Genomic DNA, 24,535 nt, shown 5'->3' with positions numbered 1-24,535 from the left:
TATTGTTACACTGTGTAATAGAGTTACAGAATTTATATCTCAAGTTTGATACGTCTAAGTAGAAATATTTGCATATTTCTAGATGGCACTTTGGGAATGTTCTGCACATTTTAATTTCCTCCCATCCCTATCACTTAAGCACCAGGTGCCCATAATCTGTTGTTTCCCATTAAAGAAAAATTACGGTTTTTATCTTTAAGCCTGTGCTGACAGCTCTCAAAATTGAGCTTTGTCCTTTGGTGATAGTTGATATTGCTGTCAATGACAGATCCAAGGAAGGTGACCATCAGATCCATTTTACATCAACCTATGAAAGCTCCTAAATGGTGTAAAGGAAGCCACTCATTTTCACTCTTGTGTTGTGCAGTACTGGTGCCCCAATGCACGTACGAGACCTGAGCAGCAACCATGACAAAGGCAGAGCTCTTTCAGTCCTGGGGCTCCCCTTTGCCAGCCCAGTCTATTCATGTCACCCCCCGAGGGGAGACTTTCATTTCAGATGAAAATGTTGCAGGGCAGAGTGGAGAGGTTGTCACAGAGAATGACATAACCTACTGTGTGTATGATCTCATTTTGTGATTGCCCCTCTTGGGTTTGGGAGAATGATACCAGATTATGGGGTTTTTCCTGTCTGAAAAACACTTAACAATGCTTCTATTTCTTTCTTCATATCTCCCACACTAGGAAGTCTCTAGTGTGGATGTGTAAGATGCCCCACACTAGTGTTCTCCAAATTATATAAACCTTCTTGCTGGCACAGTACTCCCTCTTAGGCTACTCACACAAAAATTGCAGGTGGGATAGCAGCTGAGGGCAAAGAGTGGCTGGAGATGTCTGGTTCTGTATGTAATCTGAATAAACTCTGTATTTACAGAAACAAAGTCCCAAGAGGCACTCACCGATTGTACAGACATCCAAAATAGCTTTATAGGTTAGAAATGCAAGTTCTGCTTTTGTGCAGCAGGGAGAGGTTTTTGCCTCTGAAGGGGGCTCAGAAAACTGAATGTAGGAACTCTTTCAGACAACACTGAGGGACCCATGTTGCTGCCTTCAACATCTGCATTCAATAACTCAGCTAAATACTGGATATCTTCTGTTTCCCCACCACACTGTGAATTTGAGAGCAGATTTTTAATACTGTCCCTTCCTTCTCCACCTACAAACAGGCTTTTCCTCTCATCAGAGACATGTTTTTCTCTCCCTGCTCATTTCAGCATCTTCACTTGTCAGTTTCCACCCATCCACTTTCAGCTACACACCATGATTTTTCTGTTCCCTCTTTTTTTTTGGCCTATCCACTCCAGTGCCACTGTATCACCTCCGCTTTTTCCACAACCTGGGAATGTGGTAGATGAACATTTCCAGACCCCCTGCCCACCTGCCCCTGCCTAATGTTTTAGAGCACGATGAAAAGGCCATGGAAGTGCACGTTCCTGCTTACAGATTCCTCCCCTTGTGGCTGCAAGGATCCGGCACAGACATTGCCATGCTTTCCTGCAGGGCTGGATCACACAGGAATCCTGGTTGGTGTCTTTCCACTTGCTGACTAGTGCCAGAGACCCCTCATGATGGTGTTAATACCGGTAGCCCAAAATAGCCAATCACACATGGAGTAATCAGTGGCTGACTCACACAAGATTTTGGATCCCCTGAAAAATCTAATTCCAGCAACTCAGGGGAAAACATCCAAACTTGTCTTTAATTTTCCCGGCTTATTCCTTTATACCTCAGAGCAATGAACTTTACAAGTCAATTGCATCTTGTATTTTTTTTAATCAAACTTAAATTGTCTTTTGATCTCACTTTTATAAGAAAGGGTAAATAGGAGGTATCCAACAGACCTTCTTATCTTCCACTAGTTTGCATACCTCTATCTGCTGTCTCATATTTGACTTCTGACTAACCACTCCTAAATTATTCAGCCCTTTCTCCATACACAAGTCTTGCCATGCTGTAGCTGTTTTGTTTTTTTCTTGACGATTACTTTGTGGTTTTCTTGCAGCCTGATGTAATGAGCGTCTTTACTCCTCAGGGGTGTGTGTGTGTGTGTGTCTGGCTATCCATCCCATTGCCTTTCCCTCCAGAAATCTTCAGATGTTTTTCTCTCCACTGCAATAGCCTTTTTTACCAAGGTCTACTGTCACCCAGCTACATACAGACATAGTAAAGTGACTAGCAAACCTTGTTTTCCAGCACTTTCAAGACACAAAACTGTTTCAGGACAGAATAAGTGAAGATTTATGGGAAGAATCTGCATGTGTTACTCACAGTTTGTTTCTTTAGCTGAACAAAAATTGGGTTGGCAAACACTAGGTCGAAGACACAGTTATAAATGTTTCTGTCTTAAAGCCAGAAAACATTTGTACTGAATAAATAGTGCTTTATTCCTTCTGGAAGGTACATATTAATTACGTTAAAGATTAATTATTGGAAAAGGTCAATAAGGTATAAATCCATGAAAGGCTTGCAATTGAACTTAATCTTAGCTTGCAGGGGGCCCTTAGATTTTTAAGATTTATTGATCCAGCTGTTAATAACGTGAAGATGTTTGCTGAGGACTTATTCAGTCCATAGAAAGATTTTGTATTCAACAGGGCCATGAACAACAATTGCAAACAGTACAAAGACAGGTGAAATGTTCCCATTAGCGTTGTTATTCTTATCCAGACTAAACAAAATATGGCAACCATAGCTACAGTTTAAAATTCAGTACTTGTTGAGCTACTATGGTTCTCAGGCCACAGAGAAATATTTTAGTTTAGAAGGTAAAATTACATTATTTGGTTGTATTTGCCATCATGGTCTGACAATATCCTAATTTTACACAGGAATAAGGTACATATATTTTTAATACACTGACATTTTAATACAGTAGTGAGTAGCACTGGTTGATCCATTATTGGGCACGGAATTAGGATTTCATTATAAAATTTTAAAAAATTACAAAAGAAAAAATCTTACTTATCTTCATTAGTCAACAATTTTAAAAGGGAATATTTAGTTTTCACATCTAAAAAATATCCAGTATTGCCTTATTAAAAATATTTCTTTTCTTTCTGGTTCAGAAATTGTTTGGAGTACCAAGTTAACTTTTGTTGTATTTGATTAGCTTTCCAAATAGGTGTCTTTGACTTGTTTCCAGTTCTCTCTTTGCCAGAAAAGATAGCTTTACATATTGATGAGTTGTTTTTCTAAGTAGACCCACTTCAGTTATATAAAAATAACATTTATTCCAGAAAGAGGTTGTCTGTATTTCCAAGAGGTTACTTTCATCTCACATTAAAATAGCTTGCTTACTCAGATGATTCCAATATATTGCAAATAAAAACTATAAAGGGAAAGAAGGGTTCAAGGTGATTCATCTATTTGATTTCTCCACTGGGATATTGCTTAGCTGATGATAAGGAAAATCCAAGTTTCTATGGACAGATCAGTTTTAGTGGACTCCTTAAAATGGAAGGCAGTGACTGATGTAGACATTTTCCACTGTTAGAAAAAATCATTAGAGAAGTAGTAACCTCTGGATATTTTTTAATTCCACTTCAGCACCTAGAGAGTATTACATATTTTTGTAGAACTTCTTTCTCTTGTATTTGCTACTACCGTACATTATTATCTTCCTGTTTTTCAACAGTAATAAAAGTCAATTTTCACACTCATCTGCGTTTATCTCTGTGAATTATCTTGATATCCAAAACCAGTTCACTTTCCTAGTTCTAAAAATACCATGTTGTTTTGCATCTTGCAAAAAGATTAAAAAAAGGAAGCGAAATCACCAACTTGTTTTGCCTGTAATGACAATTAAAATGATTTCCATCCAGATGGTGTTATATATTTGAAAACACAAAGACCTTTTGGCTGGAGTGACAACAACATCTGCAAAAATCAAACAGCATCATCCATCCCAAGAATTTCCTGAAGATATCCTGCCAATTACTTTTACTAGTAGGTGACGATTAATCATAACCTGTCTGGCATCTGAGCAGAGATCTGATCCCTGACCAGAAAGAAAAGCTATATTCAGACAGAGCTGAAAGCAAACTTTGCCAGGGCCCAAGATCCTAAGCATCATTATTTTTAGAATATGCACAACACAGAGTATCTCATATTGCTTTGGGGGGTTTTTATTGTTGATGGTGGTGTTCAGGCTTTTTTTCTCTGTTAAACTGGAGCCTTGTAGATATAAGTCTGCTCAGCCTCTTGCAGGAGGTACAGAACTCAACTTCCTGCCTCTCCCAAATTATACTAGAGATCTTCAGGTGATATAATTCAATGAGTGCTATTGAATTTCTTTTTGGAGGGGGGGGTTATAGGCAGAAAATAATGCTTGAGAATATAATTTGAGGGTGAATTCAGGTGACATCAAAAGTCTTCATGTCTCCAGAGCAGTTTCTAAAAGCCAGTTTTCAGATTTTGGCAATCTTGCACATACTGACTTTTACTTTGCTGATAAATAGCTCTGCTTCTTCCAGAGAGATAATTTACTAAACAAGGTAACACATATCATCTTTCTAAATATGGTAATATTATTCATCTCTCTGTTCAGAGATGTAATTACAGGTAAAGATATTGAAAATTCTTGGTTTCTGGGATAAATACTTATGCAAGGTCACTGTAAATTCAGCCCATATTTGACCAAATTTTTCTGTCCCAATTATGTGAAATATCCCACTGATTTTATAGTAAGGGAACTTTCACAGAGGAAAGGAACTACCACCTGGGAAAAACATTACAATTGCCTCTTTTCAATATAACTGTTGCAGCATATTCTATTCATGTTTTTTATTCTTTGCCTTCCTGAGCCAGTAGAGGGAAGTAGTTAATCCCTTTTTTCAAGATAACAGCAGTTTTCCAGCCAGTTACAACAAAATAACCTTTTCTGACCTATGACCTTTCTCAACAAGTGGTCAAGGAATAGTGATCCAATTCTATTCCTCACTGAATACCCCTCTGTTAGGGTATTCAGAGCCTTAAACTCTATGAATGGCTTTTTCTTCTTCTGGTTTTGGTTTTGTTTTTTTTTAGCTAGTCCACAGAAGCATGAAGTACACCAATGCCCAATATGTTACTAAGCTGTGCAAAAAGGCTTCTGTTCCAATAGTCAAGTTTGTGTAAACAGACCTTTTCTTTTAGGAATCTGAAAAAAAAACTTATTTTCATGTACTGATGTATAACCAAAGTCCAGTGCCAGTTAAACTGCTTCAAATTGCCAATTTATATCAGTTTAGGATAAAGCCCATTGAATATATTTTTATTATCATACTTCTATAGTGTGATGTGCTCAAATACAGTGGCCTGGAACGTGTGTTGTGTTAACTTTGTGCTGTAGTGTCTGGTTAAAATTCAAAGTACATTTCTACATCGATTAGATTACACTCTGGTCCTGGCAGCCAGCTGTAGAGATTATTGAAGGCAAATTGAAGAGAGTTCTGAGAACAGCAAAAAGGACTGGAAGGACTGATATCCAAAGAGATATTATAAAAACTAAAATGCTGGTCATTCCTCCCTACCACCACCTCTTAGTGACTCAGAATAGAAAGCTGTTAAGTGTTTCTATATAGTAATTGCTGCAAATCTCAATTAAAGCCTATTTAAACTCCTCAGTGAGTGAGAATAATTGCTCACAGGCGTGCATGACCTGTGCCATGGTAAGCAGACGGAGCTGATGTCAAAGCTGTCTCGTGCCCTCCGTGGAGCTCAGTGTCTCTGTAACACCACAGAATCATAGTGCTGGGTTTTTTTCAAAAGTAACTTTGAAATTGAGGATAATGAACTGTCCTGAGAACTATTCAGAAATGACCACTACAAGCTGTGCCTTTTCTCTGGGTCATGGACAATAGCTCAAAATTAGACCTTAGAAGGACAGCCTAAGGGTAGCTTAGATTGGGTCATACAATTGCCCAGTTAATTTCCTTTGTGAGTTAATATAGCTGCAGGCTAGATAAAACAACCTCTTGAGTTTTTCTGCTTAATTCTGTAGTTTTGGGGGTAGATATGCCCTACTCATGTCCCAGTTTGTTGCCTCTCTTTACTGCTCAGTAGCTGGTGCAGACACAGTAATTGACAGCCATTGAAGTTTCCTGCCTATGCTCAATAAGAATGTGTGAACGCTGAGTGTTTTCTGTGAATTTATAGCTAGCACTGTTTTGATGACCTAGTGATGATCCAAAAATGATTAAATATTATTTGTTTTTCTATTCAGATAAAAGAAAAAACTACAAGATTCATTTAACCTGTATTGTCTCAAAGTATCATTTCTATTTGAAGGGAAAGGATGTTTCAACATATTAGCATTAAATGCAGGCAGAAGGCAAAGCTCCTGTAAACATATCTTTCCTTTGAAGAATATGAAAAAGACACAGATGATGCAGGTTTGTGTATTAGTTTGAGAATGTGCGTGAGCTTTGAGCAGGTGACATACTGTCATTGATTATGTGTCAATAATCATAGAATCACAGAATAGTTTGGGCTGAAAGGACCAACATCTAGTTCCAGCCCCCTGCCATGGGCAGGGACACCTTCCACTGGATGAGGCTGCTCAAAGCTCCATCCAACCTGGCCTTGAGCACATCTGGAAAAGGAGCATCCATTCCCAACCCTCTTTCAGTTTAAGGCCATTCCCCCTTGTCCTATTATTACATGCTCTTGTGAAAAAAAATCATCCTTTCTGTAGCTTTAGAGATTGTCCTGGTGGTACATCAAGGTGTTGGGACATGGCTCAATATCCAAGTATAGCTTTTGTGTTTCCCCTTTGCTTATATAACTGGGTTCACTCCCATGATACGTACAAATTCTGTAAAATCTCACAACATCCAAGAAGCTCACGCTAGGAAAGTTTCATTAGCAAAGTCATTGAAAGTAAAACAATCCCTTGTGATGATTTATGATGACTCCTTTTCTACCATTATTATTCTCTCAGTCACATTATTAACCTCCCAGTTGCCATTAAAAATGCTGATAGTTTAGGAATGCCAACCACACCTCCATCAGTAACAAAAGCCACCCAGAGTTTGTGACCAAACTTGAGCAGCCTGAGGCAGCCCAACACTGGCCTTCCTCTGGGAGGTGGGGAACTTGGACTAGCACATCTTGAGTGAGTTATTTAAGTTTGGGTAGTTGCATTACTGAATTTCAGTTACTTGTTTTATGTGTTACTGTTCTAGTGCCATTGGACAATGATAAGTGTAATCTGTTACACACATGGGTTCTGGGGTCACTTTTTTTTGTACTTTTCATGAAGGGGCCCTGTTATTAACATGGTGCCCATCAAATAAAAAAATATTTAGCCAGTTAATAAGCACAAAACTTTTGTGTAATCTCAGGGGTTTCTTGACTGGTACTAGGTGAAATGTCTGAAGTGGAAGAATTAATTGTTTGAAATTTAATTTGAAATTAAGTGTTCAAAAGTGAACAATGCAAAAGCTGCTGAGAGGATTTGAATCTCAGATTAGAGTTAATGAGGGAGAATGTTATCCACAAGGATAAACTCTGAGACATTTCTGAAGAGTGAATAAAATCATCATCATGGCTGAAGAGAGGCTTAACATTTTGGAAGATCATAGATAAGATATTAGCTTAGGAAAGAAAATAAACAAAGGGGTAAATGTACATCAGAAACCTCTGTCTTTTAGTAAGTCATTATAGAGAAGTTTGGAATTATACTGCCCATTACTCAGTCTCATATCTGAATCTTTTCTGGTGCTTTACAGAAAGATACAGAGTGAAAATTGAGAGCCCATTAAATTAACTGAAATGCTGCTATTTAATTCTACCTGTTTTCCTACATTTGCCACTAAAAGATAAAGAGGAAAATAGTGATAGACATCTAGGAAAGTCTTCTGAAAATACAGAAATACCACGGAGACTAGCTATATTCACGTGGAATATGAAAGGAAGTTCAGAATAATATTTTTCTCTCTTATGGTTTAAAAACATATTGTATAAAAATATGGCACAGAGAAAAATCATAATATATTTAACTTTTCTTTTTTTCAGGGTATGTTTAGATAAGAAAATCAATCAGAAAATACTTTGAACCATTGCAAACTTTTCTTCAGACTCTGATTTCATTCCAAGAAAAGTTTATTTTGATTTATCTTATACCTGTTCCTACAAGCTAAACTACACTGAAATAATGTGCCTTCCTGCCTTCCCTGCCTCCTAGGGAAACCCAGAAAGGAGGGGCTACCATAGGCAATGGGCATATTCTTTCCTTCCCTATTTCCAGCTGAGCAGTTAGGGAAGGAGTTTTGGTGGGACTTGCGGGTGTGAGGAGTGAAGATGAGAGAGTAAAGTGTGAAAAAAAACATAACTAGCCTAGGAAGATGCTCTTCCCTTCAGCTGTTTTCAAACAGGTTCCAGTGCATTCTCTGCTCCCCTTTTTCCTCCACCTTTCTTCCCTTCAGAGAGAACCTCATCCCTGCCCTCCAGATAGAAGGGCATACACAAGTAGATAACTTCTTTGGACCGATGTTTTTAAAAATGGAAAAGAGAACTATGCTACTGTTGGCTTCTTCATCTCTCATGCTCAGAGGGGACCAGAGACCCCCAGTGGGGCAGGGGGCTCCCAGCAGTGCAGGGCAGAGGCTGTGCTCTGCTGGCAAGACTGAATTAATCTGAATTTTTTGCAGTGGGGGGCCTTCATAAAGCTCTATGTCATTAAAAAAAAAAAAAAAAAAAAAAAAAAAAAAAGAACCAGAGTTCTGGAATAAATAGGAATAAGGGCAGGAGCAAGTCACTGAATTTTTTAAAACATTGTCCAATTAGAGGGTGGTGGAGGGTGACCAAACCTCCAAGTAAGCATTTTAATAATTTCTGGACCAAATGCATAATTCCCGATATTTGGGTGACCTGATTATTTTTTAAGTTTTAAGAATTATTTTCAGGGACATACACTGCTCTTCTAATGATCTCTAACTTGCTGCTAGCCAGTCACCACTAAATCAAAATGGCTCTTCCATTGCTACTCTGCTCGGAGGCACTGGGACAAGTCAAAAACACCTTGCCACTGTGTTAGTCACCAGGGACACTACTTCTTCAGCACAGTCCGTATTGCTCAAGACATTCCAGCACCTTCTATGTTAGCCTTGGATCCACATAAACACAACTAAATATAGAAAGAAGTTTGCTTTAGGTGGGTACATGTGTGCTAAGTGTCTATGCTGACAGTATAGTCAATCAAGATCTAGGGTTTAGTTCAGCAGGGTACAGGAGGAGCCTGTCTCCTGTTACACGATATTCCCCCCTCCCCAGTCACTTCTCCTGAAGAGTACAGCTTTTACAGGTCCAAGAGCATAGCTGCCAGATCTAGGGGACATCTCAGATACCTTAAGGCATCTCAAATGGCACTGGACAAATAAATTTGGGCAGCTGAATTAAGCCTTTCTTGTGCCAAGCACAGAGTGTGAGGCAGCTGAGCAGCCAGTAAAAGCCTTCCTGAGGATTAGCTGCACCTCTCTCAGCTGACATGATTACCTTGTGCTGCTTGGGGAGTTTAGACACCTGCTTCACATGTACACACCTAAATTTAAATATCCTCATGTGGAGCTCAATCCAATTCCATCTATTTTTTTGATCTCTGTTAGAATTTGTGATGTCTTTTAGGTTTTCCTAGTCAGTTTTCCTATTTCTGAATTCTCACCCAGACCTCCTGCATCTGGTTGTTGTGAGCTTGAGATTTGTACTGTGCAAAGACACCTTGTCCACTTCTGGCTCTTAATCTCTGAACTTGCTGGATTTAGAAGAAAATCCATCATTTTTGGTATCCAATTATGTAGTAGCCTCCTATAATCCACATATGTAGTAGCCAAAGACATTTTAAAATGTCAGTGTAAGACAGGCAGAAGGTCAGCCTGGGCCAGCACAGTGTCAACAGCCAACAGTGAACAGCCAGGGAGGATTGCACAAGCAGGGCTAAGACACAGTGATATTTCTCTACAAGAGTTTCTCAGCCCACAACATCCTGCTATTTGAAGACATCCTGAGCCAGAAGTGGGCTTTTAGTATTAATTATACCAGGATTAAACCTCCTCCCATAAGATCATCCAGCTGGCTTTAAACCTAGGTAGATTCCTAGCCCCTTGTGACAAAAGTTTCCACAGTTTAGCAGGACAATCCTGAAATCACAGAAACAGGTTGTCTGTACCCTTGGAAATGTAATAAGAGGACAAAGACATCCATAGGTGAGTTCAGAGAAACCCAGTATGTTTGTAAGCAATGAGGGTTGTTTGGACCTCATCTTCCTTTGGTGGCTTCCTTTGGTGGCAGGGCAGAAGGAACAAAGGCTATTTCCTGCTGTACTGCAGCAGACTAAGGAAACAGTCTCCTGCATGTAGGCACAGTCAATAGCTCTCACTGCTTGCCTGTGGAGGAGGGGAGCTTCACTTTCTGGGTCATTCTTGTAGGAGCTATGCTGTGTGTTTCTATCCAACACTAATGAAGTAAAACTCATGTCAACAAGAACTTGCTTTCAATTATTCATCAACAAACATGAATTTAGATTATCCTTGCATAGAAACATACAAGCACCACAAAACCCTAAGATTAGAATCAGGTATTTCTTACAAGGGCTCTTTAAGCTTTCAAAGTTTACCAGGGAATTAATCATGAGGTGAGGAAGAACAGAGCTTGTTCTGTGCTTTTCTACTCTGTGCACAACAGCATGTCTACCACAATCATTGTAAAAGAACATTATGCCTTCTCACAGCATCCGTGTGCTATCACTCTGCTGCTTCTCCTCCTCTCCCCTTAAATGCTGTTCTGGCTCTGAGGACAGCTGGCTGATTAGTTCATGCACACCAAAGTTGTTCTCACAGTTTGACTCTGTGACCTGAAGAAATAAATCCTAACACTTGCTGAGCTTCAACTTTCCAACCTTCCAGCTAAAGGAATGCTTCTGAGTACCCAGTGCTGTATTTCCTCCCTTCCAGGAAATGGTACATCAGGGGAGTTGTGTCCAGAAACTACATTCCTCAAACACACAGTGTCTGTTCTCATAGCAAATTAGTACTGTGCTTCTAAGTCCAATTCTACCAGACTCTCACCACTGGGCCTGCCCTATTTTTTTCTTACCTTAGTTTTCTTTTTTGTCTTTGCACAGAAAAGTTGTTATGGAAAGATAGATAAAGGGGAAGAGTTCTAATCCATCTACTGATTTGTACAGTTTGCTACATCTGGTTTCAAAGTTCCTATGTGAGGTTTCTTCAACACTGCTCCTATTATCTACAGGCTTTGAAAATTGCTACCCTCACTTTTCATCCTGGAGACTCACGAGGTAGTTTTGACACCAGCCCTGATCTCACATCCCTATCTCAAATAGGAATCTCTGAATTTTGGATTCCCACCCACTACAGGAGACCCTCTTTTGTCCTTCTCATTCAGCTCATGTAGGTGTATGTACTATTTACTGATACTTGGACATTAATGCCTTCTGTAATGTATTTCTTTCAGACATCATTGTTCTCATCGCTTCAATAGCAGTTGTTTCTGCAAAAACTCAAGGTAACATTTTTGCAACATCAGCACTGAGAAGTCTTCGTTTCCTACAGATCCTTCGTATGGTGCGCATGGACCGAAGAGGAGGCACTTGGAAATTATTAGGTTCTGTAGTTTATGCACATAGCAAGGTATGTAATCCTAGAGACTAATTTTGTCTGGTTGATATCTTCACTTGATGTTTTCAAAGAGAGTCCAACGAAATAAGCATTTATAATTTTTGAGCAGAATACAAAAAATTTTCTGAAGTAACATCAGTTGTAATATGAACTAACACAGATACACCAGGCCATGTTTAATGCCAACAGTTTTTAGAGATCTTGAAAATGTCGTCCTTAATGTGCAGCTGTAATTTGTTATATATTTGGGATGTTGCTGAAGCATCAAAACATAAGAGTAGATCTTGTCCACTTTCAGAGAAAATTTGCATCCATAGAGAGGCACTTGACTTTTAACTGCACAAATGCCAAAAAACATTTATAAAGATATTTTCATTATGTCTTCTTGAGTTATCATTCTATTCATTCCATAAAATGGGAATTGATCTTTGTTCTCTTTTATCTAGGAATTAATCACAGCCTGGTACATAGGATTTTTAGTACTCATCTTTTCATCTTTCCTGGTTTATTTGGTGGAAAAAGATGCAAATACTGAATTCTCCACATACGCAGATGCTCTCTGGTGGGGCACAGTAAGTACAGAAAAATACCATGGACTCGTTAACCAGAATGCTAAAGTGCTTTGAATTTCACCTACTGAGCATTTTAATTTTGTGTGCTGTTCAGTGAATTGTTTTCACTGGTTTGAGAAAACTGGTTTGACAAAAAACTGGTTTGAGAAACTTCCTCCTTCAGCTATTCATTTGTACATTGACATATTTCAGTCCATCCTGCAGAACAGGATGTTGTTCATGTGTTTCTGCTGCAAACCAGACCACTAAACATTCAAGAGAAGAAAGCATTGTGCTTTTTAACCCATAGCCTTTCAGTAATATAATTTGTGATATGGCCCCACAAAGAGCTGCTTTGATACAAACCAGAGGGCTATAAGTGGCAGTGCAGGAAGAGGAAAAAGAGTCAGGAAAAAAGAGGGTAAAACATTTTACATCATCTTTGGCATGAGGGTATCATCAGTACCCTTTAAAAGATGTTGTTTCTCCTTCCTCTGTACCTTGAGGACAAAGACCAAAAAGAAATTTGTTCACTCTGGTTCAGCACTGTTATTTTTTGTAGGCATAAAAGGTCTGATTTACTTGAGTTCATAGTTAATTATCAAATCAATTGTTTTTACTTTGTTGAAATCTGTGGGATCTAAGTACATGCCTGACTGCTTTTCTGAAGGAGGATTATATGAATACGGTTTAAGAAGCTAGGCTTTCAATGAACAACAAAAGACTAGTTTTGAAGTTTTGATTTTTATTTTCTTTATGGCATAATGTGTAGGGGGTTTTGCTTAAAAATGTCCTATAGTGATCCAGATTTCTCCACTGTGTGAGAGTTACTTAGGCAGCTTAAGAAATCTGCCCCAACAAAGCCTAAGGCAATTATTGTCAGGCAGTGTAAAACTGCTTTTCTTTTCCTTCTGATGCGGTAGAACACACGCAGTGTGCTCTGGCAGTGTCTGGGTAGTGAAATGATACCTGGGAGATCATTAATGCTGACAATAACATAGAGCACTCATTAGTTTCCTTGGAATACGTGTGAGACCTGAGCCAGCCTCTGCCACCTTTCCTTATCAGAGGGATGCAAAAATGAAGTTTTATCACCTCAGACCTTTTGCTGACAGGATATCATCTAGATTTAGTAGTATCTGCAGACTCAGAGCATGCACACAGGGACTGTGCAAAAGCCCTTTTCAGAATTGCAAACATTTGTAAGAAGTTTTGTCTGCATTTTGAGCTAAGGTCAAGGTCACTCACTATTATTAGAGGTAGTTAGTGTATTTGAAATTTGTTCATCTAAGGGCTAGTCATTTGTTGCATGACTTCCCTAGAGACTATATTTCTGTGTTATTGCACAAAATTGGGAGCTTCAAAAGTCCAAACCTAGTAAGTATTATGTGCACATTTACAAATATTCAGAAATATATCTTGCTGAAACTTGTTACTTCAGAACATCAAGGCAGATTGCTGATAAAATATGCATTTTATCCTGTAGTGCAAACACACATAAAATTCATATTGGCTGGAGTCATGAGAGAAGGTTTTGCATTCAGTTGCATCACTGTAGTTTATTTTGTTTCCCGTTTCTTCAAAAGCTGAGTTCTGGTTTTGCCTTAAAGCTTTCTGATCTTCCTGTATTGACACAGTTGTGAAGCATCTGGCATTGGATGCTGATGTCCTGCTGATGGGAACCCCAGCTCTAGCAGTCTGAAAACACCATTGCCCCTTTAGGGCAGCAGTGGGGATGTGGTCCTGCAAGAGACCCTCCTGTGGCTGCGCCTGCTCATGGAATGGATCTTTTCAGACATCTGATTTCCCAGAAAACAGCCTCAACCTCTCTGCAAGGCTCTGTGTGCCTTAGCACTGCAGAGGCAGGGAGTCTGGGCTGTGCAGAGGATTGTACCCACCTGCCAGCTGGAATGGGAAAACGTATGCACAAGGAATGAGAAAGTCCAAGCAAACTCAGCTCCACTCTGGCATCTGACTGAGGCTTATGTTAGATCCAGATCCTTCTCCCTGAGCAGCTCTAGCAGCAGGAACAAGACCTTTATTTTAGAATTTGCTTCTCCACTACCTGCTGACTGCTATTTTTTTAAGGAAAAGCCCTGCTAGGAAATAATCATTGTATAAAGTGGTGCTTAAAATATTTTGTACACTCTGAAGTGAAAGTGCATGACTCAGAGGTTATATAAGTAGTGCAACTGAGAAAATCAGGAATCTTGTTCTGATTTCAGCAGGAAAAACAACAAATTTTATTTAAAAACTTGAAAACAATATGTACTGTATATTTCTATGTATTTTCTTCTTTCCTCAGTGTACGACATGAATATATTTAAGTTTTTAATGCACTTAAGCAAGTGCACAAAGTTACTAGAAATCAGTGTTTCCCCTTAACCTGTTATCTTTGCCTTTTAATAATAGTAGGGTTTTTTCACAAAATGTAAAACAGTATGTGGGAAATGTATAATGTGCTTCTTAGTCATGGTTGTTTTTACTGCCAGAGTAACCCACATGCAGATTTTTGAAAAGGACAGACTGTATGGCATTTTAGGAGAAATCAATGCATAACATCATTGGTTTGTTTATTTGCAAAAGTTGCTGCTCTGACTTAAATCACAGATTATCTACCAAGCTCTGGACTGAATTGTCATGGCAGAGACACAAGAACGAAAAGGCTGCATCAAAGTCAGGCACAAATAGTCACGTTAAATTTCAATCTTTTAGAGGCACTTATGCTTCTCCTTACAGGATCAGCACTAGCATACTGCAATTAACCCATTCATTAACTCAGATTAATTAAGGACCATACACTGCTATGGTTATTTCACTGACTCCATTTCTGAAACCCGTATTTATATACAGAAATGAAAAGCAGGATATGGCATCCATATTTACATATGAATACTCCACTGTATTTGCAATTTCATGCTGTACTGTGCAATCTGCCATTGAACCATCATGTTACTATTACTACTGTGAATATTCTTGTGGTTGGGGTCCCCACAGTGTTGCCTAACACAGTAGCACACAATGGTGAGTGTTATATGAAGAGCTCAAGTTCAAAATTTGCTTTGGTAGAGAAGATAAATTCATTTAACAGAAGAAAATAATAAAACTACGTGGGAACAAAAGGTCAATTAAAAAACTGAAGTATTTCAAAACCAAACCACACGTGGTTTCCTGAGATATACTGATGTCAGCTAGAACTGTGGATACTCATAGAGACATTTAGTTTGTACATTAATTAGCTTTAGCTGCAAATGTGATGCAGCTGAAGTTTCTGTCCTTCTTACACATTTGACAGAATTTCTCTTAATAAGTCTTTATTTTCTAGTAGTACCCAATAGTTACAGCTGGATACAGAATGGCTCTCCACAGTGACCCGTTAATGAGCAAAACATATTACAATTAATTACATTGTCCCAATGACTAGCTCAAATGAGTTAACGTTGATGAAATTTTTCCCATTTAATGTAAAGAGAGCATGAGCAAACTATATTTTTTTTTTGGTTAAGCAATGTCAGGTAATGATTCAAAAGGTAAGTACTGCTAGGAGAACATAAAATGACATCACAAAGAAATATTAGGGTAGAGAATGGCCTCCTGAGCTCTATCTCACCTGATTGAAGTCATCTAAGTTATATCATAACATCCATTATTATATTACCTCATTTATAGTAGCGTATTTATTAGCTCCAGCAATGAGAAAACAGATGTTCTATCATAATTGTGAGTTTTGAGCCTGGCCAGATGACACTGCCTACTTCGGCTAGTCTGTCCAGACCCCTCATTTATAGAAGTAACCAAAATGGAGTGGTTTGCATCTGGTGTAAAAGCCAGGACTCAGCTAGCTCATTTCGCCATGTGATTCAGCTGCCTAAACACAGGCATACAGGACCATCAACAGCAGTACCTGCTGGACTATCTGCTGCCTCTCCTGAGGGTGCTCCCTGTTCAGATGCCCTAATACACCTCTGGTGGTACTAGACTTTTTTTTTCCCCAGACAAGCCCAAGTCCTACATTTTAGGATAGGATGAGTTACCTTTGGTCCCTTCTCTCTTACCCACACAATGCTAGCAGTAATTTCTGTCTGCTTCTCACATGATTATCAGTGTTGTCTGGAAATTTCTTATATTGCCATGTTTTCCCATCCAGTCATTTTCCACACCCTGCTCAGTTAATTTAATCTCAGGATTATGCCAGTCAAGGCCTGGCCAATGGTTTAATCATTCACTAGCACTACTACACTGCTACTAATACTACTACTACTAGCACTGCTTACAAAGATGCAGTGGATTATTCCCAAACTCGACCCTGAAGTTGTCCAAAAAACCATTTTCTTAGCTGTGTGGTGAGAGTAGTATGAAATGAAGATCAAACCCCTTTGCTCAGTGTTGAGTAAGACAGTACAGCGTGGTGCTGACACCTATACACCCCTGTAAAGACCATCCTGAGATAATATAGCTCAAACTGAGCAAGAAGTCACTGACATTCTTAATCACAGGCTGATACCATTAAGTCCTTAGTACCTAGAAGAATTGAGGGAAAAGCTTTAATAGGGTCTTATTGTTTTCTTTGGAGAAATTCCAGAGATACACTCTGTGTGACTGCTCCTGGTTTTGGATTGCTCTCAGATGTCAGGTCCCAAAGGTTCAAGTTTATCTCTGACTTCTTTGGAATACAGTTCGGTGGCAATATCATTAATATGCAGATAACGCTTGGTTCTGTTTCCCTCTCATCAGCCCAGACAGGAGATATCTCTGTACTTTCCAGCGACTGGCAGAGATAGGGAGCTGGATGGAAGCCAAGAAAGTGGGCTCATTCCAGAGCTCCAAACTGCTTTGCAATAACTGGCCTGGAAACAAATTTTGAGGAACTTTTATTCAGGGATTCATTTGTTCAAGTGTTTCATTCCTCTTGGGCTCTTAATAGCCTCAAACTGTTATGCAGCCACCCTCTGATGTGAAGAGCTGTGATTATCTTCTTCAGCAAACAAATCAAGTCCCTCTGCCAGGCCAAGACCATGGCTGCACCAGCTCATCTCTGCCAGAAAAGAGAGAGTTGTATTCTCATGTTCCTTCCTTCCTCTTACTCCATCTCAGTCTCTCGCTGCCTTATGCAGGCTCTGGAGCTTGTTAGGCACGTCTGTGAGCTGACACAACGGACCAAAGCACCAGAAGCAAACCATGCAGAAATGTGGATCATTTTCTGTTCCTTCCTGGGTGGCACTGGCTTGACAAAGAGTCCAGAAAAGGCTCAGAAGAAGTGAAGAGGAGCAAGGAAGAGTGAGACCTGATAGGCATGCAAGGTGGTGTGTCTGTGACCAGGCTAGTGTTACAAAACTTGAGACTTGATAACCACTTGAAATTTCAGCTGCAGCCTGAATTCATCTCTCTTACTTAGTCTCTGTGGCTTTCTCAGGGTAAATTACACTCACAGCTTGTTCCCAACAATGGGAGCAATTAAAAGCACTGTTTACTATCTACAGAGTCCTAAATAGTTGAAATCTAATTACTTCCAAAAGACTTTCCTTCTTTTGTCCCGTGGTGACCCTGACATTAAATAGAATTGTTTTGGCCGTCTTGCCTAGGAATGAACTTTGAGGAAGCTGGAAGCAAAATAATGTCTCTAGAAGGCAATTTCCTGAAGAATCTGTTGCTGCCAGAATATTTTCTAAGCCTGAACTTGCCCACATTTGGTACACGATGTAAAATAATTCTCCATGCACATGTTCTCCCTAATAACAGGCCCCGGAGTCCTTGGCATCCAGCCTACTGTTGTCTATCTTTGTCCTTTAACATCGTGTGCCGTTGCCTGAGCACGCGCCCTGCAGCCTCCCAGCCGGCCCTCGGGAATCCTCTGCTCTGCCCACACCTCCTCCAGCTGCCCGCACCAGGCAGCTCTGTGGGTCTGAACTCTGTGAAAGCACACAGACACAACTCTTCTGCCAGTCCAGTCCCCAGCTATGGGATTGGTGTGCTTCCTGGGCCACAAGTCACGTGGAGGGCAATTCCTTGGGTCAGGGAGAGCCCTCAGACTCATCTTTTGCCTTCAAGATGCTCTCAGTGAGCCCCAACCACGCCCCAGTATCTCAGTGGCAATGTTGCCCATGGCCCATGTCAATGAGCCCTCTCTCCTGCACTAAAACCTGCCTCCCCTTTCTCTTTGACCTGTCCACAGGTAGGTCTGAGCTAACATGGTCCAACAGCCCAAGGTACCTCTGCATCTGCTGCTGCATAGTTACCTTTGGACCTTCCTGTCAGGAGTGATGTAGGTGTATCTGAGCCTGTCAGGAGGAAGGGGAAAGGACCAGAAACTTTACTTAAAGTTCCCCCCAGCTTATGATTAGTGTTTTTCATGTTTCAGAAGAGAATTCACTTCAAATTGTACTGATAGGTTTGCAGAAAATGCAACTACTTCTTGCAATTCCTTTAACTTTATATCATCAACAAGTATCAACTTCTTCCCTTCTATATTCTTCCAGTATTATCTCCATGTAATTTATATTTGTTTAGTTAGACAAACACATACAGTTTCCTGCAGAGAATAGGTGAAACACCTTCACATCTATGGAAAAGAACACTTTTTTTCTGCCCAGCTTATATAATTTCCTACCATTTTCCTCAAATTTGAGATCAAGACAATTTTTTATTATTTTTAAACTTACTGCTTATTTAGGTGTTTTTCCCACATTTATTATTTATCTCAGTTTTATTTAGTCATAAACAGTATTACATTTTCCCAGGAAAGTGTAAATGTTAGTATGTTCATTTTTTTAGAAACAGCTATATGTTTCAGATGTCTTGGATTAATTAGTGGAAATGGTGCTTCATGCAATGTAAATAAACTGCAACTAATCTGTCAGTGACTTCTGGTAAACCATGTTGTTCATTCATTTCTTTTTAGATCACATTGACAACCATTGGCTATGGAGACAAAACTCCTCTTACTTGGCTTGGAAGGTTGCTTTCTGCGGGATTTGCTCTACTTGGCATTTCTTTCTTTGCACTACCTGCTGTGAGTATGCCTATAAAATTCATAAAAAATAATAGAAACTCCTGTAGGTCCTGCCACTGTTATGATACAAAAAGCTGAAGGAAGCTGTCTACATGAAGAACAACTGTTTAAGGCTTTCTGCTCTACAATGCTAGTGAAAGTGCTATCCAAAATCCAAAGAAAAGGTTTGGTGTCCTTGCTTTAGTTTTGTAAAATTTCTCTGGCATGGAGAAAACTGGGAAATAACCCTAAATTAGCTTACATAATATTGTGTAAAGTTGAAAATCCATCTTTTTTTTATGAATTGCGACTTATATATTACTGCTTTTCTTTCAAGTTTTTCAAAACAAAACAAAAATAAAGGTACATTGTATGCTTTTCTAACTTAGATTATAGTGAAAAAATTAGCTGTTGCTAACAGCTTGTTTTGTGTGGCCACATTCAAGCTGCCAACAGAGAGTAGCAGAAGGCTTTAAATCAACTAATAGTTAATGTTGTTGAATGCAAAAGATGCAACTATCATTTTCTGTGAATAATTGTAAATCTGTGAAAAATGTAAATAATGTTGTTTCTGTCAATGCTCAAGAGGCTAATGGAAACTGGAATTATCCAATCACTAAAATATAGTGTAGCTTAAGAAATAAATTCTCATTTTTGTGAGTGAACCTCCTTTTTTTTTTTTAATTAGTTTTGAATAAGTATGAAATGAGAAGTGGCATTTGTATTTTTTGTATTGTCTTCAGTGCTATGTCTTTTGATATTTTAATACCCATATACTTTATCTATAGATCACTATAAACCATGGATGTTATAATACTTCATTTATTTTCAACCATATAGATAAACCAAGATTAGAAGTCAGAACTTGTCAACAGCATTAAATTATCTGGTGCACTGCATTTATTTCTTACTCTAGCTACAAAGTGTATTTCAGTATCTTTGACATACTATAATGCATTATAATTATAACCCATTACCTGTTTGTGAATCCTTGACATTTATTGACATCTACTGTAATTAATTCCTTTTGTCACCTAGTCACCACTAACAAGAAAGCCAGTCTTAGTAGCACTACAATGAAAAGATGAATACCCTTGCATATTAGAGATGCCACAACTTTTGTTCCTTATGTCATATCCATGTACAGATACTAGGTTTCCTCATAAATAGTTCTGTGCTGAATCTGTCTGTAATACAAGAGCTATGTGGGAAACTTTTGCACTCCTTATAGTATTTTATCCTGACTAAGAATCAAGTGGAAATATGCTTCCTTATAATGCAGACATGTTCAGTAAAAGTATTAAATTCCTTGCAAGTCAAGAAGGAAAACATCCTCAGTCCTTGGATCTATTCAGTTTCAATCAAACTTATCTTACTCGAAGGTAAAAGGCTAAAAGAGAAGTTTCATAATCAGCTTTTTCAGCCTCTAGAATGAATAATGGGTATTATTTAATGGGAAAGATCAAGAAGAAATGCATTTTCTAACTTTTCTAAAATCAAAAGTTATAATAAGTACTGCAGATGTGGACTTTGACATCCATATGTATCTGGCATATCTGTCAGCTGGTCATTTCCTCATTCCTGACTCAAGTTCCTCTGAATATCCCCGCTTGATTTTATAAATAAATATCTGTATCTGTCTCTATGGCCTTGATAGTTGTGCACAACATAGTGTACAGAACATTGCACTTGCAGGAATGTAGTGTAGCACAAACCCAGGCAGTGGGTGGGATGGGTGGTCATTGGCAGCACCACAGATGTTATGTAAGGAATCTCCTGCTTCAACAGGAAAGGGGAACTACTTCTGTGCCTTCTACTGTCATATACTGGTCATAAATGTGTTATCTGAAGCAACCATATGGTGTGACATCATCACAAAATATTTGTAATTGATGATGTATATTTGTTCAAAGACTACCTACACATTGATAAAATGATATTGCAGGGCATCCTTGGCTCAGGATTTGCATTGAAAGTGCAGGAACAGCATCGTCAGAAACACTTTGAGAAAAGAAGGAATCCAGCTGCAAGTCTAATTCAGGTAAATATGAAATCACCAAAGAGACAATCACAGGTGATTTAAAGTACATATTGGAACGACTCTTATTATTTCCATTTGGAAAGTTTTGTGGAAATAATACTTAACAGATTGGTTAGTTTCATGACATAACATTGTTCAGTGACTGCTATGTGTTGCCATAATTCTGTACAGAATCACAGATTGATTTAGGTTGGAAAATACCTTTAAGATCATCAAGACAAACTATATATAGCATTTCTGTGTGTAATTTTTGTTCTTCTATCCATGTCAAAGAAACAGAAGAATGCCAAATGCATGCCTGAAGTCAGAAAGCTCTTTGGAAAAAGAGAACTGATCCCTACACAGCCCAACTGACAGCACAGCACTCTTGCCTATATTAAGCTACTTTTCATCTACTACAGGGCTTAGAGTATTTCAGTGAGTGATAAACTTGGTGAAGATGAGAAGTGTCCTGCCCAGAGAATTGCTTTCACTATTAGTCAACTCAAAAGCTGGAAATGAAGGCACTAACAATTTCAAAATGTCTGAAATTGTCTGAAGTTGTGCTGACATGATGGTGCAAATCAACAAAAAAAAAGTGGCGTGGTATGTTTTAGGCAGCTGTTTCCATTGGCTTTTTCCTGAACTTTCAGTTCTAGTTAAAACTGAGAAAATACTCTAAAGAATAATTTTGCACCAAGCTTTACTCTACATGATGCACTGAAAAAAAAAACAAGGAAATAATCTCCTAGAGTCCTAGTTTATTTTCCTAGGATGATAATTGCTCTATGTGGGCAATGTATTATGGTTTGGTTTTTTTAAATAATAAATCCAAATAAAGAAGCTGAGCATGAATGTACTAGAGTTCCATGCTAAGTACAGATAGATGCCAGACTGTCTTTGAAACATTCTTAAAGTAAATAAATATTTTTAATTATTACCGTTCAATTATTTTTAAATCCTAAATATTTCAAATTTAGTATTTGTTAGAATAATAAACAAAAATAATTCTGCTCCTTTTGTGTCTAGTTTAAAATGACTGTTTGGTGTATTTTCTAACACGTACATTACAATCTACTTCTTCCAAGTTTGATTGCCAGAGGAAACATATAATAGATTTAGGTTTTGGATATAGCTTTTATTATTATTTTATGACAGTTCAACCAAAATATTAGTAAGAAAGCATGCTAAATAGATTAAGAGTAGCTAGCTGCCCAATTTTGGAGAGTGACTCTCATTGGGAAAATTATTGTGAATGGAAGACATTTGTTGTGGGATCCCATGATGAAGCTTGTTCAGCAATTACATGTTCATTTAAAGGTTCAACACTTACAGTGATACAGAAATCAATATAAAATTGCTGGTAGAGATATTTTCTGAAGGCACAAGGCCTGGCAAAACAGGAAATATGAGAACAGGCACACAGGAAAAAAACCAAGGACAATCTGGGTGACTTCTAGGGTGAAAGGATTACTGCCAAATGTTTTAATACAACAAATACAAAACTTGATCTAGAAACTGAATCTAGATTATTACAAGATGTCTCTATCCCAATATTAGTGAATCAGGAAAGGATTTGATGAAGCGTGAGAAACACAGAAAAGAAAGACTGGGAAAGAAGGGTCAAGAGCTTCATACAAGTTTCTATTATGTTACTAAACCTGGTTTTATTAAAGTCCTTAGATACAGAACCATAAACATAACAAGGAGAAGACTGATACTACTGAGTATGATGATGCTCACACTAATATGCTACATACTGACTTAGCATCTACAGCCTGTGAGACTGGAATATTGGAGAGAGCAAATAAAACATTGGGGAAAATGGGTCAAGGACTGGAGAAAAATTTGTGTTCATAAATGCAGGATGTGTCTGAACTGCATATCATTAGGTACTGTAACAGTGCCCAGGTTTTTTTTAATTGTCTCTAGTTTATCAGATGTCAAATGTCTAATTTCTAATTTCTAGATCAAATGTCTATTTTCTGACCAGTTACGCTGTAGAATCAGTTTGGGCTAACTCTGTTGCCACAGATAGACTCTTTGCTAGAGCCTCTACCTGACCAAGTAGAAAAGTGAAATGTTTTGTATGGATACACTTTTCTCAATTTCTTTAGTTTATAAGAAATATTTAGTCTGAGAATTATTTGAACACAGAAGCTCAGAGAGGAAGTCTTGGAACCTACTGGACCATTTAATGTAGCAGACAGAAACATAACAAGTAACTGGGTATAAGCCAAACCAAGGAGTTTCAAATTAAAAATAATGCAGTAATTTTTGACAATGAGAATGATCAACCAATGAAGCAATTTTCAAAGTGAGTAACAGGTTCTCCATCTGTTAATGAAGACTGGATGTGTTTCTGGGAGATACGCAGTAGGAAAAAACAGGGTATTAGATTCCATGCAAGAATACCTAGATGACATTTAATGGTTGACAGTATACAGGAAGCACAGATGCTCAGTTAATACAAATTAATATGGTTATGCTGACTTCAGGGAACATGTCCCAGCTTGTAGAACCAAGGCTCATCTTACTATCTACATGCACTCTAAATCTAAACAACGGATACATTTTCAATGCTATGCTTTGGTCACTTGCCTTTGAAATTATTCCTTTTGTGTTTTTAAACATTTAACGGTGTTTCAAACCACTTCTCTTTTCTTCTAAGTGCTTTTTATCTGGTTTTCATTATGATTTGCAGAATGTATTATGACATTTTCTTTACATCAAACTGCAAGTTTGTGTGGGTGTCCCCTATGGACTCGTCACAAATAAACCACTGCAATACTTTTCTGAGCACCTTTATGTGCGGAACATCTCCTGGTGCTTTCACAGAGCCAGTAACTCTTATTACATAAAGTGTACTGGGATTCACAAAAGTTTTGGTAGGTTTGTACTGGTATTTCCTGAATCAGCCTAAGCGAGCACATCCTGGTCTGAGCAAAATCCCTTCACTCCATAGTCAGTGCGGTGGCATTGTCACTTCATTTTCTTGGTTCCTTTGTGCTTTTCTATTGTTTCCCCATACCAGGCTTCCTGGCGGTTTTATTCTACCGACGCCAGCCGAACAAACGTGGCAGCCACCTGGCGATATTATGAAAGTATTCTTCCTCCCCTCAGGCATGTATCAGTGCTATGAATGATAAGAGAAAGATACAACTTGTATTGGTTACTAATCTTCTTTTCAATTTTTTGTTTCATCCCCTACTCCCTCTTGCCTTGTTTTTTTTTCTTTTTTTACCATATATGCTGCACGTAGTGTGTATGGCGTAGTTATGCTGCTGATGAGAAATCGGTTTCCATTGCTACCTGGAAGCCTCATTTGAAGGCCTTGCATACCTGCAGCCCTACAAAGTAGGTA

At 38.6% G+C, this 24,535-nt stretch overlaps 1 protein-coding gene across 3 annotated transcripts in view; it reads left to right on the top strand.

Annotated features, from left to right (window-relative positions):
* The window catches only part of KCNQ5 (potassium voltage-gated channel subfamily Q member 5), a 282,028-nt gene that overhangs the window by 220,059 nt on the left and 37,434 nt on the right, over positions 1 to 24,535 (top strand). For all 3 annotated transcript variants that reach the window (XM_088052801.1, XM_088052800.1, XM_014263536.2), the window contains exons 4-8: positions 11,449 to 11,624; positions 12,059 to 12,184; positions 19,062 to 19,172; positions 21,097 to 21,192; positions 24,434 to 24,528. In XM_088052801.1, the coding sequence (XP_087908927.1) occupies positions 11,449 to 11,624; positions 12,059 to 12,184; positions 19,062 to 19,172; positions 21,097 to 21,192; positions 24,434 to 24,528 (604 nt within the window). The remainder of the gene's footprint in view (positions 1 to 11,448; positions 11,625 to 12,058; positions 12,185 to 19,061; positions 19,173 to 21,096; positions 21,193 to 24,433; positions 24,529 to 24,535) is intronic.

This window comes from Pseudopodoces humilis, chromosome 3 (assembly GCF_049639895.1).
Source record: "Pseudopodoces humilis isolate 2021_Gansu_Grassland_sample_001 chromosome 3, ASM4963989v1, whole genome shotgun sequence".
Taxonomy (NCBI): Eukaryota; Metazoa; Chordata; class Aves; order Passeriformes; family Paridae; genus Pseudopodoces; species Pseudopodoces humilis.
The sequence above is the reverse complement of the archived record's forward strand: the minus strand, read 5'-3'. Positions and strand labels throughout refer to the sequence as shown.